This window comes from Protopterus annectens, chromosome 7.part0, assembly GCF_019279795.1.
Source record: "Protopterus annectens isolate FY-2018-M chromosome 7.part0, PAN1.0, whole genome shotgun sequence".
NCBI lineage: Eukaryota > Metazoa > Chordata > Ceratodontiformes > Protopteridae > Protopterus > Protopterus annectens.
The window spans coordinates 1,688,649,801-1,688,669,737 of NC_056739.1; the positions used below are offsets into that span (position 1 = coordinate 1,688,649,801).

A 19,937-nucleotide genomic window follows, 5' to 3' on the forward strand; every position below is an offset into this window, starting at 1 on the left:
CGGGAGGCAAACAGATCTATGTCTGGGCATCCCCATTTCTTTGTTATCACGCTGAAGACTTGTGGATCCAGTTTCCACTCATGGGGATCCGTGAAGTTTCTGCTTAGTTCATCTGCCAGAGTATTTATCTTTCCTGGCATGAATTGTGCTTACAGGTGTACTTGATAAGTCAATGTTGCATCCCACAAAGTCATGGCTAGTCTGCAGAGGGGATAGGAATGTGTGCCTCCCTGCTTATGTACCACATGACTGTGGTATTGTCCGTCTTTATCAGCAGTTGTCCTGGATGAAGCAGATCCTTAAAGGCTGTCAGGGCATTTTGAACAGCTACCATCTCTTTTGGATTGATATGAAGATGCATTTGGCTTGCAGACCATGTGCCCTGAATACATTTTCCTGCCATGTGTGACCCCCCCAGGCATAGTCTGATGCATCTGTTGTTAATGTCTGCCTGGCTGTGGGTAAAGTGAATGGCTGTCCCTTGTTGTGGTGACAGGCCTGTGCCCACCATCGAAACTCCTGTTGCAGGCAGGAAATGAGGGTAATTAATGTTTCCAGGCTGTGGCAATGTTGAGTCCAAACACTTTTTAGATACCATTGTAGTTTCCTCATATGCAGTCTGGCATATTGAATTAGTAGAATGCAGGATGCCATGAAACCCAGGGCCTGCAGGATTTTCCTTGCAGATAAGTGGGTTTTTGTTGCCAATTTCTTGAAGTAAGAAGTCAGTTGCTTTTGTTTGTCTGGCGTGAGATAAGCCATCTGGGCAGTTGTATTTAAGCTTGCACCCAGGAATATTATCTCTTGAGAGGGCACTAGTTTTGATTTCTTTTAGTTTACTGTGTACCCTAGGCCAGTCAGTAATCTTTTTACAAACGCCAGATGTTTTAGAAGAATGTGTTCTCTGCTTGAATTAGGCAGTTGTCCAAGTAGGGATATATTTGAATTCCTCTTTGTCTGCAAAACACAATTACTGGTGCCAGGCATTTTGTGAAGACCCTGGGTGCAGTAGATAAGCCAAAGGGCAGTGCAGAGAATTGGTAATGCATTGAGCCAGCTATGAATCTGAGGTATCTTCTGCAAGACTGTCTGAATGGGACATGCAGGTATGCCTCTTTTAGGTCCAAAGTTACGAGCCAAGCCTTCTTCCCAGCATGGGCAGTAGCTGCTGTAGAGTCAACATCTTAAATTTTGGAACTTCCAGAAACGTATTTAGTATAGACAGGTCCAGTATTGGTCTCCAGGTTCTGTCCTTTCTGGGTACTAGGAAAAGTCTGGAGTAAAATCCTTGCCCCTGCTCTTGTTGTGGTACTTGCTGAATGGCCCTCATGTCCATGAGGGTTGTAATTTGTTTTTGTGCCTCTGCCCATTGATTGTGTGGCAGGTCTGGCATACCTTTTGACCTTGGTAGTGTGTGAAAATGGAACCTGTAGCCTTGGGACACTATGTTCAGGATCCATTTGTCTTGGGTAACTATTTGCCAATTTGATGAAAAAAGTGCTAGTTTTCCCCCTAAGGGGGCTGCCAAAAGAAAAGTGCTTGGATCTGGCAGAGTAAAGTCATTGGGCCTGTTTCCTGTAAGGTTATGATTTGTCTTCTCTGCTTTTGGAGGTAGGAGCACCCCATTGTTTAGGCCTGTATGAGCCTTGGGGCTGAGATCTGCCTCTGGGACGCCTGTATATGCCTCTTTGTGATCTGTCTGACACTGGAAAGGACCAATTTTTAGAAGGCCAGATCCTGCTAAATCTGGGTGGCTGTACCTGTAAGAAATCCTTGACTGTCTGCAAGGATTTTGCTTTATCCTCCATTTTTTTTCAACACCTCTTCTGCTTTAGTACCAAACAAAGTATGATGCCTGCAATGGTGCATCTAATAATTTTGCTTTAACATGATCTGGCAGATTCTGTTCCTTTAACCAAGCATGCCTTCCAATAACAGAACCTGTAACAGCGGCCCTGCAAGAGGCCTCCAGTGAGTCATAACCACATTGCAAAGTATGCTTTCCCACTAGTTCAGCTGCATGCAATAAATCCTGCAATTCCTTGTTCTCTGAACATTCAGTATTTGTCAACAATTTCTGTTTAAGCAGTGACATTAAATATTACTGACATTTAAGCATATGAAACTGACAATTTAAAGCCCCTACAGCCAAGGTAGCAGAAGTGTAGACTTTTTTCCCCATCTGTCTAGAGCTGTAGAATCCCTATCAGAGGGGACAGGGTTTTTTGCAGTGGAAGCTTTAACCCCTTTGGGACGCTGAGATATAGTTTCTGGGTCAGCAGCTGGGTTTTTATATAGGAATTTATGAGAATCCGGAACCCTGTAGTATATGTCTGGCTTTGCAGGTGCAGGGGGTAAAGAGTCAAGGGACAGGCCGCACTCTGAAAATACATAATCTACAATCAGAAAAAAGTAACAGCCAAGCATAAGCAGGTACAAACCCTTTTATGCCATAGATCTGAAGAAGCATCACTGCGAAAGCGCTTATCTCTCTGTCAGTTGTTTGTGGATTAAATATTTCTTTTTACAAGTTTGGATCCTGCTTTATTTGACCTGGCATAAAAGGGTTTGTACCTGCTCACGCTTGGCTGTTACTTTTTTCTGATTATATTCCTCCTATACGGCTTAAGCGCTAACCTGACACAAGTTTAGACTGTCTAAGAAAACATAATCTACAATGTCTAACACAGGGGGAATAGCAAGAGGCCTGTGCTGAGGCAGTAAAAGAAAATCTCTAAGCCTTTTCTTTGATTCTGAGTAGTCTTGGCTCTCCCAGTGGAAGTGCTCCCTCATGGTATGCAGGGTTTCCCCAAAGGAATAATCCTCAGGAGGAGAGGCTGAAGGGATAGATTCTTCAGCATCAGAATCCTCATAGGGAGGACGAGAGTATTCCTGTTAAGAAGAGGAGTCAGAGGAAATGGAAATCTGATCTGAAGATTCATATTCTGTCTCTTGCCTAGGCCTCTTATCAAGGGGGGGGGGGGGGATGGGAACCCTGATCAAGGTAATTAGATCTTCGGCCATTTTGAGCATCTGTTTTTAGACATGGAAATCTGTCCAGGAGAATGCTGTACTTGTTTCTTTGTCTTTAGAGCTGCATTAGTCTTTGCTTTGGAAGCTGAGGTAGGCTTTACATATAACTGTGTAGGTCTGAAAACACCCTCAGAAGCCGATGCCTGCTCAGCGGCTCCAGACCAATCTAAGGGAAAAGTTTCCGAGTGTCCAATACCTTGAGTATCCAGAGGCCTAGCTGGCTCCACGTGGGAGTCGGCAGCGGCCTGTGGCTCTGAGGTAGCGGGCGTCAGGGGCTGCGAAAGCACCTCACTGAGAATTGGCGAACCGGCGACTGGCTTAGCGGAAGCCTTGACGTCGGTTTTGGACCTCGGATGCCTGTCCTTTTCCTTGTGCTTTTTATAAACTCCAGGCGTCGGCTGTTCCGATGGCATTATGTAATTGAATCTTCGGCCAAAGTAATAAAAGGCAAAAATCGCACCGACGCTTAATAGTGCGTTGGTTAAATCTAGCACAAAACCGACAGCTAGCAACACTGTGATCAGGGCCTAGGCAAGGAATACAGTAAGAATGAAAATCCTTATGAAGTATTTGCTTCCCACAAGAAATACAATTGTTAACTTTTTCTGACATCGGTCTGGAGCAAGAAAAAAGTTTCCCCAATGGGGTACTTAGCTTTAATGAAGACTTCGGATCTGAAATTAGTTTTTGAAAATCTTAGGAGTCGGCCGGCCGACCGGCACTTGCGAACTGCTTTTGCTTCGGGCACCACGCGGCAAGAAAGACTGAAGAAAATGGCACTGGCTGCATCTTTTATACCCCTGGCGTACTGACGTCAGGGAAGAGGCAACAGCAACTGACGCCGGACCAAGACTTTGGAATTCAGGCCGACTGCGGGCAGCCTACCAGCAGGGTAACCCAAGTGTAATGACTGCAACAGTGAAACACGATGAACATCTGGATGGTAACAATTTGAAAGCCTTTACCATTGAAACAGACACGGTAGCTGGATCAGCAGTAGGAGCCTTGAAAAGGAACTTGGAGTCCTCGGGGACCTTATAGAACTTGTCTGGATGCTTAGGGGCAGGAGATTAAGACTCTGGACATTTGGAGGCAGCTATGAAGACATTCAAAAAGGCAGGCAGGACTGCAGAAGGAGAAAGGTAATTCATCTGCAAGAGGTCATAGTACCTCTTCTAAATGTCAGAAACTTAGGCGCAGTCCCTCTTGAAAAAAATCTTTCATTTTGAGAATGGTCTCTCCAAAAGAAATATCTTCCTCAGGGGGATCTGTACCATTAGATTCCTCCTCTGGGGAGGCCTACCCTAAGTGGGAAGCCATCTGTGTGGAGTAGGCCAAAGACTCCAGTCCAGAAAAATCTTCCTCTTCTGAAGAACTGTCAACAGCTGTCCTTTTGAAAGTAGTGGAAGAAAAAAAGGGCTGCAAAGGGAACTTAAAGGAGAAGCTTTGGCAAAGGGCCATAAAGACATTAAAGACGCTTTGAGAAAAAGCTTGCCAATTAAGAGGCTGCTGATGTGTAGCAGGAGATGCATGTTTGGTTTTAGCTGCCTTCTTTTTAGGGGCCGCCATATGGTGAAAGGACCAGATGTCTGTCTACATTTGACAATATCCGAAAGCACAACTTCATGCACCATGATTTGTGTGATGCCCCCAGGGCCTTCGGAGATAATGAGCCTGGGTTTCCCTTATCGCCCTAGTTGGATGCCTGCTCTTCCCTCACGGACGTGCCAGTGGGCACCTTTGGGGCCTCCCCTGTGGTACCCACCAAAGGTACATCCACCACCACCAGCATGGCTTCCAGGCCTACACTGGCCTCGGGAGAAACTACCAGAAGAGAGGGCACAGATGAAAGTTCAGGCTGCGATTTCTTGGCCTTTTTCTGTAAGGGCTTGTCCGAATGACCAGACGTCACATCCATCTCACATGCTAGCCATTTAAGGGGGCTGGTTTTCTAAGTATAATTTTAGAGATGCCAACAGACTCCTAAGCGTCTTAGGGATGAAGGACTTACAAATACCACACTCGTTGTGGTTGTGTTCTGGGACTAGACAAAAGAGGCAAAAATATTGGGAATCTTTACTTGGAATCTGCCTTCCACACTGACATTTGCCCTTCCTAGCTGACATGAAGCCAACAAACAAACAGCAACAAAAATACTAAGAAAAAAAAAACAATGGGTACTTATCTGGTAACTGGTACACAACTGTTCTGGTGAGCGAAAGACTGGAGCAGGTGACTGGACAGGCGGCAGAGAAGTTCAGAGGTAGTGCGTGCTGATGTCCGCTTTATACCACTCTCTTTATGGCCGAGGTACACTGATGTTGTGCAGCATAGCACGTACTTTGCAACAGCATACAGACTTTTGGATACTAGCCAGACATACGAATCAGTCGGAGGAGTACTCCCGCATGTAATGAATACTGCAGCACAGGAAGAGAAAGTCACCCGATATATTTTAAGCATGTGTTACACAGCAACTCTTGGAAATTATCTTGGGAGAAGTCACAAAATTAAAGGAAGAAATGAGATTCTTAAAGTGTGATAGTGAATTAGTATTACCAAAATACTGTAATATAGAGATAACATTGTTAACGCTGGCTGCAAAGAAAACCATTAATGTGAAATGGAACATGAAAAACAGGGCCCTCTTAAAAGATGTTACAGGCATTATACAGGACGAAAGGGAGTTAAAGCCAGATAATGAAAAGGGAGGTTCCATATCAGTATGACATTAATATGTCCTATCATGCCAAAACCAAGAAACAACAGTATAAAAATTACAAAATACTGACCTGGTATGTCTTAAAAAAGGTTAATGTAAACTATGTGAAGACCAGAGGCATAAGTAATGACAGAGTATGTCCACTACAGAACTTGGCAGCCCTCAAGAAAGTGAATAAGCAAATGGAAAAGATTACTATTATAGCAAGAGTAATACCAGCACCTGAACTTGAGTTGTAAACACACTGAACTCAAAACAATAAAGGGAAAAGTGTTTAAATTTGTAAAGACTGATGCTGTAGATGTTGAAAAGTTTTTACATAAATGTTCATATAAGTTTGTAAATACTTTATTGTTATGAACTAGACATTTTATAATTAATGCACTCTCATCTGCTGCTTTACTGAACAGCCCCAGTCACTCAAATTTATTACAATGTTCTTAGTTAAACACAGCTCTGTCTATTGTGAGTGCAAACATAAAAAAAATAATTTAAAAGTGACACTACCTTCAAAGTGAAGTGAAAGTGCATTAACCTACCTTGTTCATTTTCCTTAGCAGGTAGAGGTGGGGGCAGTGTTTCAACACCAACAGTGAACTGGGACTGGGAACTTTCCTGCAGATACAGTCACAAAACACAATCCAGTCAATTTTACAGTGTTTTCTCAGCAGTTATTCAGAAACCTATAACTAACAGGCACAAATAAAGATGAAATTTTCTTCTGACTAAGCAAAAACATACTGAAGCTCCTCTAATATAAGCTCCAGAGCTGTTAAAATCATGCATAATACAAAATTCAGCAAAAGCAATCCTCAGTACAGCAAAAGTAAAGCATCAAGTTGTATCCAAATATATTTATAACAGTAAGTTATCAAGGAGTGGTAAGTATACCAGTGTCATAAAATCTGGGTTTTACTCATCTTCATTCCTGGTCATAAATGCCTCCGTCGCTATGAAGAGAGTATAGTTATGTAAAATCTTAGCATAACAGCATTATTTATTTAACATTTGTTTACCGGGAAAGTCTGACTTGGAACGAAACCAATTTTCAGCAGAGGCCCTTGGAGAAACGCTCCAGACGCATATCTTAGTAGAAGTCCTTTCTTTCACTATTGCAGTATCCTTTATACTTGAGATTCCCATCTCAGGTAGCCCAATGTCTGGCCAGTATACAAAAGCCTACTGTTGCTTTAAGATACGCAGAACGTCACATGTATCCTCCTTGCATAGCATGGGGCATAACGGTAATGTTCAGACATACCACTCTCAGAACTGGTTGCCCCAGTAGGAACACCAGTCCAAGGAAAACCAAGAGGTAACCAACACATCTAGGAAGGAAAAAAGACATGGAGGAGGGAGGGAGGGAGTGAATACTGCAACAGCGAAGGAAAGGACATCTACTGCTATGGTAAGATTTTACACAACTGCACTATATCCTTCCATTCTCTGCTGCAGTATTCTTTATGCCTGGAAGAGTGCCAAAGCTCAAGAAGAAACTTGGGAAGAGGAAGGACCAGTACAGCCCTTTAGGAAAAGCAGCTCTAGCTCTGGAGATTCCATCCAACTTGTAGTGCTTGGCAAAAGTATGCACAGAAGTGCAGGTAGCTGTTCAAGAATAGAATTAGTATCGAACTCCTTGAAAAAAAGGGACAGAAGAAGCCACAGCTCTAGTAGAATGAGCCTTTACAGAAGGAAGACTCTTACCATTAAAAATATAACAAAAAAAATAGCCTTTGTGATCCAAGAAGAAATAATTTGCTTGGAAATAGCTTATCCTAGCGATCTATGACGAAAACAAGCAACTTATCAGATTTTCTAATAAACGTAGTTTATCCAAATATAACCTGAGTTGTCTGTGCACATCCAAAGTATGCAGGACCCTCTCACTGGCAGATTGTGGAGAGGGGAAAAAAGCAGGCAAATAGACTGTTTAAGTGACAACTCATTAAACACCTTGGGCATAAAAGGAGGATTAGTATGCAAGGATACCCTGTCCTTATGAAACACCAACAGAGAAGGAACATGACATAAGGGCATGAAGCTCAAACATCTGTCTGGCAGAAGTAAGGACCAATAAAAGAACAGTCAACGTCGTGGTCTGGGCCTAAGCAAGTGACTCAGTAAGAAAGTAAGTCTCGGTGTGGTATTTGCTTTCCACAGGCGAGACAATTGTTAACTTTTTCTGACATCGGTTAGTGCAAGAAAAAAGGATCCCCAACAGGGTACTTCGCCTTAGAAGACTTCAGCTTCAATTTGGAAGGTGAAACTCAGGTAGCGGCCGACCGGCATTCATGCAAACTGCTTCTGCTTTTAGGGTTCTGCAGCAAGAAAGACTGATGTAATGGCGTCGGTTGCCTTACTTTATACTACTGATGACCTGACATCAGTCCTGAAGAGACAGCAACCGATGCAAAAATACTAAGCCTCTGGTATTCGGGCTGGCCGAGGGCTACCCTGGCAGGGATAACTCAAATGTGATGACTGCAACAGTGAAACCTGGAGAACATCAGCCTTTCAGGAACAATGTTGCAAGGAAGCTGAAGCAGGAGGCTCAAATGGAGCCTGAGTCAACTTCGCCAAAACAAAATTAAGATCCCAGGGAGGAAAAACAGGCTTCCTGGAAGGTTTGATATTAAGGACACCTTTAAGAAATTGCTTAGCCTCAAATCTAGAAGTCAAAGGATGAAATAAAGCAGAGATGACTGATAAGTGGGCCTTAATAGAAGAATAGGCTAAAACAGCATTGAGCAACTCACACAAATGAGAGAGAACTAAAGGAATATCCACAGTAAGGGGGGCCAGGTTATGAGGCACACACCAGACAGAAAACATCCTAAGTAGGAGTTCCTAGTAGTAGGTTTCCTGACCTTCTGCAGGACCCTCAACATGCCTTCAAGAAAAAAGGTGCCTATGCAAAATCAAAATCCCATCACCCACAGTGCCAGATGACTAGCAGAAAGGTGGGGCTGGATGAGACATCCATTGTCCTGCGTGAGTAGATCCACCCTGTGAGGTAACTTATGATGACTGAATGAATAAACAGAAGAATGTGAGCAATCCAAAGGACACCACAGTTTATTCCAAAATAGTACCACAGTTCGTTACAAGATAGTTAAGCGCTTTCCTCTCCACTACAGAGACTTCATCAGAACAAAACATTAACCTCACCCAACCAAGTTAAATACCCCCCATCAATTATTCAATTGAACAATTAAAAATCTAAAAGCAGTATCAAAACATTCTGCATAACATTAAGAATCACAAAAAAAATTTGAAAAGTCCTAAAAATATTAAACACATAATATTGCACTCCGCTCTATCAATAATTAACTGTTCAATAAACACAAAACTAAAATTATTTTTAAAAATATTCTAAGAGTTAACCTGAAATTTGATAAAGTTTTAAAACACTGGCAATACTTATGGTCTCATTTATGCCTGGATATCGGGAGGCATTTATGAATAATTGCTATCTTAATTCCGTAACATCTAAATGTTATGTCCAAAATGCCCCTTCTCATCTTCCTTTAATTGCTGTAAAACCAAGAATTTAAAATAATGTGTGGAATTTTCACTTGTGTCTGAATAATGCACTTGTCAACCTAGTATGTCTGATGTCCCCTAAATGTTCGCCCATTCTGGTCTTTAATTTCCTAACAGTTTTGACAATATAGAAAATGGGACATTCCTGACATTTAGCCATGTATATCACTCTTTTACTAATTGTAGTGACCCCTAATATACAGTTTTTGTCCATTTACCTTAATGTAGTCATCAGTTTCCAATAAATGTTGACAAAAAGAACAAGTATTGCATTTGAAATTCCTCACGTTTCTACTTGTCTTCTGTGTAGGTCTTATCCCCTCTAGAATATTCTTTATACATTTGTCCCTCCTAAACACATACTTAGGGTTCTTACCTACTTTGGAACCTATACTAGCATCAAATTGCAAAATTTCCCAATAGTCATTTAACACCTCTATAATGAAATTGGCCATCCCATTGCAGGTTAACACCAGGGACAAATTAAATTCACCCCCTTGTTTCGTACTGTTGGCATTCCTAACAAACCCATAACCCAAAATTGGTTTATTAACCTCATAATTCCACTTAAAAATAACTTCTTTGGTGAGCTCCTCCAAAAGTCAATCAGGATATCCCCTCTGCTTGAACAGTTGACCAATAAAGTCCAACTCGACTAAAAAATCAGCATCAGAACTAACCATCCTGGCTGTTCTTATCAATTGCCCCTTAACCACTCCCTTCTTTTGATGCTCAGGATGACAGCTCCCATAATCTAAATATGAATTGGAAAAGGTTGATTGCCTGTGTATTTTGGTCAAAAATTTCATTTGGGCATAATCAATTGTTAAATCAACATCTAAATATACTACACATTCCTTACTATATTCAAAAGTGAATTTAAAAAACTCTAGGGTTTCACTGATGTATAGAAAAAATTCCCAAAGGCTGTCCTCTGTACCTTTCCAAATCAGGAACAAATCGTCCAGAAACCTAGTATAATGGACTATTTGACCCCTGTATTGACTGTTAAACAAATACTCTTGTTCCCAAAAGGACATAAGATTAGCAAAAATGGGGGCACAAGTATTGCCAGTGTTTTAAAACTTGATCAAATTTCAGGTTAACCCTTAGAATATTTTTAAAAATAAGTTTTAGTTTTGTATTTATTGAACAGTTAATTATTGATAGAGCTGAGTGCAATATTATGTGTTTAATGTTTTTAGGACTTTTTAAATGTGTTTTTGTGATTCTTAATGTTATGCAGAATGTTACGATACTGCTTTTAAAATTTTAACTGTTGGTTCAATTGAATAATTGATGGAGGTATTTAACTTGGTTGGGTGAGGTTAATGTTTTGTTCTGATGAAGTCTCTGTAGTGGACAGGAAAGCTCTTAACTATCTTGTAACGAACTGTGGTACTATTTTGGAATAAACTGTGGTGCCCTTTGGATTGCTCACATTCTTCTGTTTATTCATTCTGTGGTTTGCTGTTTTCCAACTTATGATGACTGCCCTAGGCTAAATGCAGAAGAGGAGGGAACCAATGCTGTCTCGGCCAAAAGGGAGTCACCAAGATTTTGGGAGTGTCCTGTTGAATTTTAAACAGGACTTTTGGAAATGAGAGGAAGGGGAAGAAATGCATAAAAAAAATTCAATTCCAAAAAAAAGGGTGGGCGTCCACCTTTCACACCAGAGGACCTGGGACTCTGGCACAAAATAGAGAAAGTTGTCTGTTCAGAGGGAAGGCAAACAGATCTACTTGAGGAGTACCCCACTGGTGGACAATGCCCAGAAACACATCCCTGTGAAGTATCCATTTGTGGGATTGAGTTAAGGACCTGCTCAGTGTGTCTGCCACAATGTTTTGACCTGAAGGGATGTAAACTGCCTGAAGAGTCACTTGATACTGGACAATAAGATCACATACCAGGAGTGCCAACTAGCAAAGTAGTAAGATGTTGTTCCTCCCTGTATGTCAATGTACTACATCACTGTGGTATTGTCTTGTAAATACCTTGAGAGGCCCAGGAGAGAGAAAAAAAAGAGGATGAAAAGCCTGAACAGCCAGCATAAGAGCTTTCATCTCTGACTTTTATGTGCTCCTTCTGCTGAAGAGACAATCATACCCCTGTACCTTGAGAGAGACGAATGCTGCTCCCCCAAAGCCACATTTGAGGCATCTGTGAACAATTCCTGTGAGGTAACAAGGGGGATGAAAAGAGAGCCCTGTATTTAGAAACAACTGCTGGATCCACCAATGAAGTTCCTTCTTGAGACAAGGAAGAAGAGGATCTATAAAGCTTAGAGGATGTGCATGTTGAAGCCAAACTGACTTCAGAAACCACTGAAACTTTCTCATGTGGAGTTTGACCAAAGGGAACACAGGAATGGTGGATGCCATGAAACCCAAAACTCTCAAACTCCCATCTCTGTAATGGAGGCCAGAGGAAGAAGAGTTTGAAAGAAGAAAATGAGGGATAAGGCCTATGGAGGAGGCAAGGATGCCAGCATAGGCACCATCTGATTCCTGCAACCCAGAAATTCCTGATCCTGAGAAGGCATTCAAACCAGCGAATTAAAGATGCCTTTGAACTGGTGGTTAAGTAGTAATGGTTGATATTGGTGATCTAGAGGTGCAATCCGACTGGTGGCAAGGATGTTCTAAGGATGGTACGTCACAATGTAACTCTATGCCCTACGCTATGCGTGGAACATGCATTTAACGACCAACTTTAGGCTTTTGTATACTGGCCAGATGTCAGGCTACCAGAGGCGGGAATCACAAGCGTAAAGAAAATTGCAACAGGGAATGGAAGGTCTTGCACCTTTAACAATCTTTTGAATGTTTGGAGGTCAGCAAGGCTTCCACAAAGACAATCTCAGCAAAAGCCTTATAAACTGTGTAGAAACGATAAGAAATCTATGAGGAAAGGAAGTTTCAGTGTGACAGTGACCCCTCTTCAAAAACTCTAAGGTATAGTAAGTATACTTAAATGTAAACTGTGCTATCTTCTTTAGGGATGGTCATTGTAACTGCACTGTTTGAGATGGGTTTGGATCCAAAGCAGTAGTATCATATCAAAGAGAGAACAAATACGGGATACTTACAGGCATACCAAAACCTGTCTTAACCCTAGACTGTTCCTACAACTTAGTGCTTTGTGATAAGACAACATACTGTGATGCAGACTTTAAAATGTGTAGAAACACCCACGAAATATGCTGCTGAGGTAGCTGGCTACAGTCTCAGTGAAATGACCTCTTACTGTGCTTTACGAGTTTACTGTAATTCTCAAAATAGAATGCAAAACAGTGTGCCAAACATTTAGAAAGAACCTGTTCACTTGTTGTCCATTCCCTTTTTTTGAAAGTTAAAAAAAAAAAAATCAGAAATTTTGAAAACTTTGGTTCTTACTTTATTGTATCTGAACTGTCTGTATCTGAACTGAGAATAATAGGTAGTGCTTTCTATTATTCTGGGAAGATACAAATCACAGATGCAAATGAGTGGACTGATTAAGAGTCAAGACAGAAACTAGTTTCGGCATGAAAGACAGATCCATTTTAAATGGCACTTACTCATTATGGATTATCAAGTTAAGGTGGTTTACACATTATTTATGTATTTATTTAACATTAGTTTACCAGCAAAGTCCGACTTGGAACGAAGCTGGAGGCCTGGGGAGAAACGTTCCAGATGCATGTCTTTTGTAAGAATTAAGAGTGTGTAATTTCTGAACATAAATCTGCTACAAATAGCAGCTAAAAAAGCAGTGCCTTTGTACGAAATACTTCAACTCTACTTGACTAGTTAGCTCAAAAAGTACAGTTGAGTACACTTACCATAAATGTAGATGTTCGAGTGTATTCACTGTTGCAGACATTACATTTGGGTGATCTGCTGGCAGGTTGTCCTCAGTCGGCCTGAATTCCAAAGTCTTGGGTCCTGCCATCAGTTGCTGTCTCCTCTTCCATGACGTCAGGTCGTCAGGGGTATAAAACAAGCAGCCAACGCCATTTTCTTTAGTTTTTCTTGCCCCAGATGTTAGGTGCCCCCAAAAAGGTAGCAAAAAAAATATATATAAACTATATATACATGCAACAATACAAACTTTGCCTTCATCTACAAGCAAATACACCACATAGGTTGTAGAAGATAATGAAGTAAAGAGAAACTCCAGAAGAAAAGGGGGATGGCGGGCAGGTAACCTGGACTGCAACAGTGAATGCACTCGAACATCTACATTTATGGTAAGTGTACACAACTGTACTACGTTTTGTGTTTCACTGTTGCAGTCATTACATTTGGGTAGAATTCCAAAGCTATGGATGGGAGGCTGGAGTTAAACAGAATTAGGGGCGGCTATAAAGCCCTGCAGAACTGCAGTGGCAAAGCCTGCCCTGGACTTAGAGTAGAGAGGCAAATGATAATGCTTTGGAAAAGTGTGAACAGAACTCCAAGTAGCAGCCTCTATAGAATGTCTTTGGTTGGTACTCCTCTGACAAAAACTGCTGATGTAGCTGCAGCTCTGGTGGAATGAGACCCAATGCCCTTGGGTACAGGTTTGCGATGGTGTAAGTAGCAGAAACGAATGCAGTGGCTTATCCACTTTGAAATAGTCTGCTTTGAAATAGCCTTTACTTCTGATCCTGCAGCATATATCACTAGTAACTGCTCAGTTTTTCTTAGAGCTTTAGCCCTGCTCAAGTAGAATCTTAGCCGTCTGTGCACGTCCAATGAATGCAGAATCCTCTCCCCCTTGTTCTGCGGATTCGGATAAAAAGTTGGCAGATGAATAGTTTGGTTAAGAGCCACACTGGAAACCACCTTAGGCATAAATGAAGGACTGGTCCTCAGACACACCCTGTCTGGGTAAAATATGATAAAAGGCTCCACAGCCAGGAGGCCCTGTAGTTCTGAATCTCTTCTTGCTGAAGTAATTGCTAGGAGCAGAGCTGTTTTCCATGATAAGAACTTTAGATGTGCTGTAGCAGCTGGTTCAAAAGTAGGCAGGGTGAGCTTTTTCAACACATAACTGAGGTCCCATGCAGGTATTGGTGATCTTCTGGGAGGCCTTAAATTTTTGGCTCCTCTAAGATACTGTTTTAGTAAAGGATGAGAAGATTGGTGGCTCTGTATTGTAATGAGCCGAAATGGCAGAGGCATGGATTTTTATTGATCAGAAAGATACGCCTTTGTCAAGCATCTCAGTCAAGTATTGTAATATCTGAGGAATATTTGGTTCTGCTGTATCAGTTCATTGTGCTCGATTCCAAGCACCGAATATCTTCCATTTATCAGCATAAGATTTTCTAGTACTAGGCCTTCTGTCTTACAAAATGACATCCATCACAGATTTACTGAGAGATGTTGTTGGTATAACTACATGATCAGCCATGCTGCCAGGTTCAGTGTTTGGAGCTGATTGTGCAGGATCTGATTGTTTTGCTGGGACAGTAATTCAGGTCTTTGAGGTAAGGTCCAAAGCTGGGTATTGAGACAAGTTCCTTAGGAATGGGTACTAGTATTGGAGTGGCCAGTCCAGGGCAATTAGTATCATCTTTGGTTTCTCGTCTGACTTTTAATAGGACCTTGGGAAGAAGAGGCAGAGGAGGAAAGGCATAAACTGATAGGTTTTTCCAACTGAAGGATAGGGCGTCCACTTTCCATGCTTGTCTAAGTCCTTGTGCAGAATCTTTTCAATTGATAATGTTGAGGAGAGGCAAATAGATCTATGTCCGGGCTCCCCCATTTCTTTGTTATTATGCTGAAGACTTGTGGATCTAGTTTCCACTTGTGAGGGTCCATAAGATTTCTGCTTAAGTCGTCTGCCAGAGTATTTTATTTTCCTGGCAGGAACTGAGCTTGTAGATGTACTTGGTAAGTCAAAGCTGTGTTCCACAGTGCCATGGCTAGTCTGCAAAGGGGCTATGAATGCGTGCCCCCCTGCTTGTTTATATACCACATAACTGTGGTGTTGTCGGTCTTTATCAGTAGTTGTCCTGGATGAAGTAAGCCTCAGGGCATTTTGAACAGCTAACATCTCTTTTTGGTTGATATGCAGATGCATTTGTTTTGGGGTCCATATGCCTTGAATGCATCTTCCCGCCAAGTGGGACCCCCTGCATAATCTGATGCGTCTGTTGTTAAGGTTTTGCTGGCAGGGGGTAGAGTGAATGGCCGTCCCATGTATTGGTGACATGCCTTTGCCCACCATGGGAACTCCTGTTGTAGGCAGGGAATGAGAGGAATCATTGTTTCCAGACTGTGACAATGTTGACTCCATAAACTTTTTAGGTACCATTGAAGTTTCCTCATATGCAGTCTTGCATATGGAATCAGTAGAATGCAGAATGCCATGAACCCCAAAGCCTGCAGAATTTGTCTTGCAGATAACTGGGTTTTTGTTGCCATCAGTTTGAACTAAGCAGTCAGTTGCCTTTGTTTGTCTGGTGTGAGGAAAGCCATCTGGGGCAGTTGTATTCAAGCTTGCACCCAGGAATGTTATCTTTTGAGAGGGTACCAGTTGTGATTTATTTTCATTTATTGTGGACCCTAGGCATGTTAGAAGCCTTTTCACAAACGCCAGGTGCTGAAGAAGAATGTCCTTGTTCTCTGCTTGAATGAGTCAATCGTCCAAGAAAGGATATATTTGTATACTTCTTTGTCTGCAAAAAGCAATTACTGGTGCCAGGCACTTTGTAAAGACCCTGGGCGCAGTAGATAAGACAAAGGGCAGTGCAGAGAATTGGTAATGCATTAAGCCAGCCTTGAAACGGAGTCATCTTCTGCACAATTTCCTTATTGGGACATGCAGGTATGCCTCCTTTAGGTCTAATGTCCCCAGCCAAGCATTCTTGCCCAGCATGGGCAGAAGCTGCTGCAAAGTTAGCATTTTGAATTTTGGAATGTCCAGGAAGGTGTTCAAAATTGATAAATCCAGTATTGGCCTCCAGGCCTTGTCCTTTCTGGGTACCAAGAACAGTCCTGAGTAAAAAAAACTTGTCCTTTTTCCTGTTCTGGTATTGGCTGAATAGCCCCCATATCCATGAGGGACGTAACCTGTTTCTGTGCTTCTGCCAATTGATTTTTTGGCAGATTTGGACAATTGTTTGCCATTGGCAGAGTATGGAAATGGAATCTGTATCCCTGTGATACTATGTTTAGCACCCACTTGTCCTGGGTTATTAACTGCCAATTCTGAGCAAAAAGTGCTAACTTTCCCCCTAAGGGTGCTGCCAAAAGGTAAGTGCTTGGTGTTGGCAGAGGGAAGTCATTGGGACGGTTTTCTTTAGGGTTGCGTTTTATATCCTCCAGATTTGGAGGTAGAAGCACCCCATTGCTTTGACCTGTAAGAATCTTGTGCTTGGTATCTAGAACCTTTAGGGCGTCTGGATTTGTCCCTTTGAGCTCTGTCGGACACATGAAAAGACCAATTTTTTTGTAGGCCAGTGTCTACTGAATCTTGCTGGCTGCACTTGTAAGAAGTCTTTTACAGTTTGCATAGACTTAGCTTTGTCTTCCATTTTCTTTAAAACCTCTTCTGCCTTAATACCAGAGTATCATGCTGTAAAGGTGCTTCCAGTAATTTAGCTTTAACATGATCAAGCAAATTTTGCTCTTTTAGCCAGGCATGCCTCCTAATCACAGATCCAGTAACTGCGGCCCTGCAGGAGGCCTCTAAGTAATCAAAACCACATTGCAAAGTATGCTTTCCAACTTGTTCAGCTGCATGCAATAAGTCCTGCAATTCTTTATTTTCTACAAATTCAGAAATCAACATCATTTTCTGTTTCAGCAATCCCATAACATGTTGTTGATACGTGAGCATATGAAACTGGCAGTTTAGGGCCCTAATTGCCAAGGTTGCAGATGTATAAACCTTCTTTCCCCATCTATCTAGTGCCCTTGAATCTCTGTCAGAGGGTGTAGGATTTTTTGCTGTTGAGGCCTTAACTCCCTTTGGACCCTGTGAAATAGTTTCAGGGTCAGCAGCAGGGTTTCTAAATAAAAATTTGTGAGAGTCAGGGACCCTGTAATATCTGTCAGGTGTGCTGGGAGCCGGAGTTAAGGAGTCTGGAGTCAAGCTTGCCTCCCAAAACACATCATCCACAATGTCTAAAGCAGGAGGTATGGCTAAAGGCCTGTGCTGAGGGAGAAGGAGGAAATCCCCGAGCCTCTTTTTTGATTCTGAAAAATCTTGACTCTCCCAGTGAAAATGCTCCCTTAAAGTATGCAAGGTTTCTCCAAATAAATAATCCTCAGGAGGTGATGCAGATGGGATAGATTCCTCTACATCAGATTACTCATAGGGAGGAACAGATAAATTCCTGATCAGAAGAGGAATCAGAAGAAATAGAAACCTGATCTGAAGATTCATAATCAGTGTCTTGCCTAGGCCTCTTACAGGAGGGGGATGGGAACCCCTGATCAAGGTAATTAAGTCTTCAGCCATTTTGATAATCTGTTTTTTAAGAATAGTGGTCTGTGCATGTGGCTCATGCATCAGTTATTTAGCTTTAGAAGTTGCTTTTGTCTTTGGTTTTGCAGCTGTCGTCGGTTTTATATAAAAATGTTGAGGCCTGAATACACCCTCAGAAGCCGGTGCCTGCTCAGTGGCTCTGGACCCATCCGAAGGAGAGACATTCGTGGGTACAATACTTTGAGTATCTCGCGGCGTGCCGGACTTCACATGGGTCTCGGTAGAGGCCTGCGACTCGAAATTAGCAGGCATCAGGGGCTGCGAAAGTACCAGCGACTGGCTTAGAAGCTTCATCGTCGGTTTTGGACCTCGGCGGTCTGTCTCTGTCCTTTTCTTTGCATTTTTTGTGTACTCCGGTAGTCGGATTGCTATCAGACGACATTTCAGGGTAATTAAATCTGTTTCCAAAATATTTTGAGGCAAAAATATACAGACGCTTAATAGTACATTGGTTAAATCTAGCACAAAACCGACAGCCAGGCATGTTGTGATCAGGACCTAGGCAAGGAATACAGTATAAATGGAAATCCTTGAGGTATTTGCTTCCCACAAGTAATACAATTATTAACTTTTTCTGACATCAGTATGGAGCAAGAAAAAAGTTTCCCCAACGGGGTACTTAGCTTTAGTGAAGACTTCGGTTCTGAAACTCGAAACTTTCAGGAGTTGGCCGACCGGCATTTGCGAACTGCTTCTGCTTCGGGCACCGCGCGGCAAGAAAGACTAAAGAAAATGGCGTCGGTTGCTTGTTTTATACCCCTGATGACCTGACGTCAAGGAAGAGGAGACAGTAACTGACGTAGGACCCAAGACTTTGGAATTCAGGCCGACTGAGGGCAACCTGCCAGCAGATTACTGACTGAGGGCAACCTGCCTGCAGATTACCCAAATGTAATGACTGCAACAGTGAAACACAAAGAACATCAGGGTAAAACTATTTTTTTTCCTTCAAAAAATGTTAAAAACCCAGAGAGAACAGATATGTCCTCATAATAGCGTTGGTTATGGACTGACTTTAAAAAGGCCTTGGCAGAAGATGAGCTGTTATCCAAGAGACGGCAGGTACACACAGTACAGAAACATGAACCTTAACTGACGCATAAGCCATATATGAACAATAAATAATTTAAGATGGAGTTGTTATAAAGTATTAAAGGCAGGGGTCAGCTTTAGGGAGTGAAATAGTTTTTGTAGTGTCCCTTTATTGGTTTTTATGCCGCTATGCATCATGATTTTGCACACATAGTGGAGTATGTTGCTTTAAATTTTTGGTGCCAAAACATCTATTTAAGGGCTGTGATTCAGAATGATTTTTGTTCTGAGGAAGCCTGTATTGTAAGAGGTGAAAGCGCTCAACTGTTATTAAAAGTGTTTTTTATTTAGTCCTGCTGGTTTGCACGAGTTTGCTTCATTGTTTTCGGTTTCTCAAGCTACATAGTGTGGTGTCAGAGTTCGCCTTTTTGCTTGTTTTATAGTTGAGAATATAGTGATTCAAAGAGTTTGAGTATTTCTTGTGTATTCTGATACCGTATCCCTTGATAATAAATTTCAGATATAGAGGGAGATGGTTTGTTTTGACTTAAGATTCTGGCTAAGAACTTAGAAGGAAATTGGGCCCATTCAGAGTAGTTGGCTAAGGTTTTCATTTCTTGAAAGGAAAGATTCTCAGCATGTAGAGATAGAAGTTTCTCTTGTAGTTGAATTATTTCATTCTCAGATTGGAGAAAGTAATTTGTTTGGAATTCGGCTTCTAACTTAGTTATTTTATCTGATATGGATGATTTGTTCTTGTTGTAAAGTTTTTTATAGTACGATGCTTTGTTAAGAAGTCCTCTAATCATTGCCTTAGTGGCTGCCCAGGAATAATCTATGGAAGATGAATTAGAATTTAAAGATTGAAGGAATTGATCTAGGTAGGACTCAATTTCTGTGAGTATGTCTGCCTTCTTTAGAAGACTGGAGTTTAACTGCCACTAAATGGCTTTATTTGTGGGTGTTTTGGAAGACCAGTGAATAGAAAGGGAAATTTTTGAGTGATCTGAGAGAAATCTGGGATCAGTATTAAATGAGATGTCAAAGTTAACAAGTATTGAGGAAATCAGGAAGAAGTCCAGCCTAGACCAGCTTTTGTGACAGCTAGAGAAGAAAGTGAATTAATTATTTGAGGGGCCGT

The 19,937-nt window shown here is 41.8% G+C and overlaps 1 protein-coding gene across 1 annotated transcript in view; it reads right to left on the reverse strand.

The window, feature by feature from the left end:
* Positions 1 to 19,937, reverse strand: part of TICRR (TOPBP1 interacting checkpoint and replication regulator) — a 3,405,639-nt gene that overhangs the window by 921,195 nt on the left and 2,464,507 nt on the right. The window contains exon 16 of the mRNA XM_044078205.1: positions 6,295 to 6,370. Coding sequence (XP_043934140.1) covers positions 6,295 to 6,370 — 76 coding nt within the window. The remainder of the gene's footprint in view (positions 1 to 6,294; positions 6,371 to 19,937) is intronic.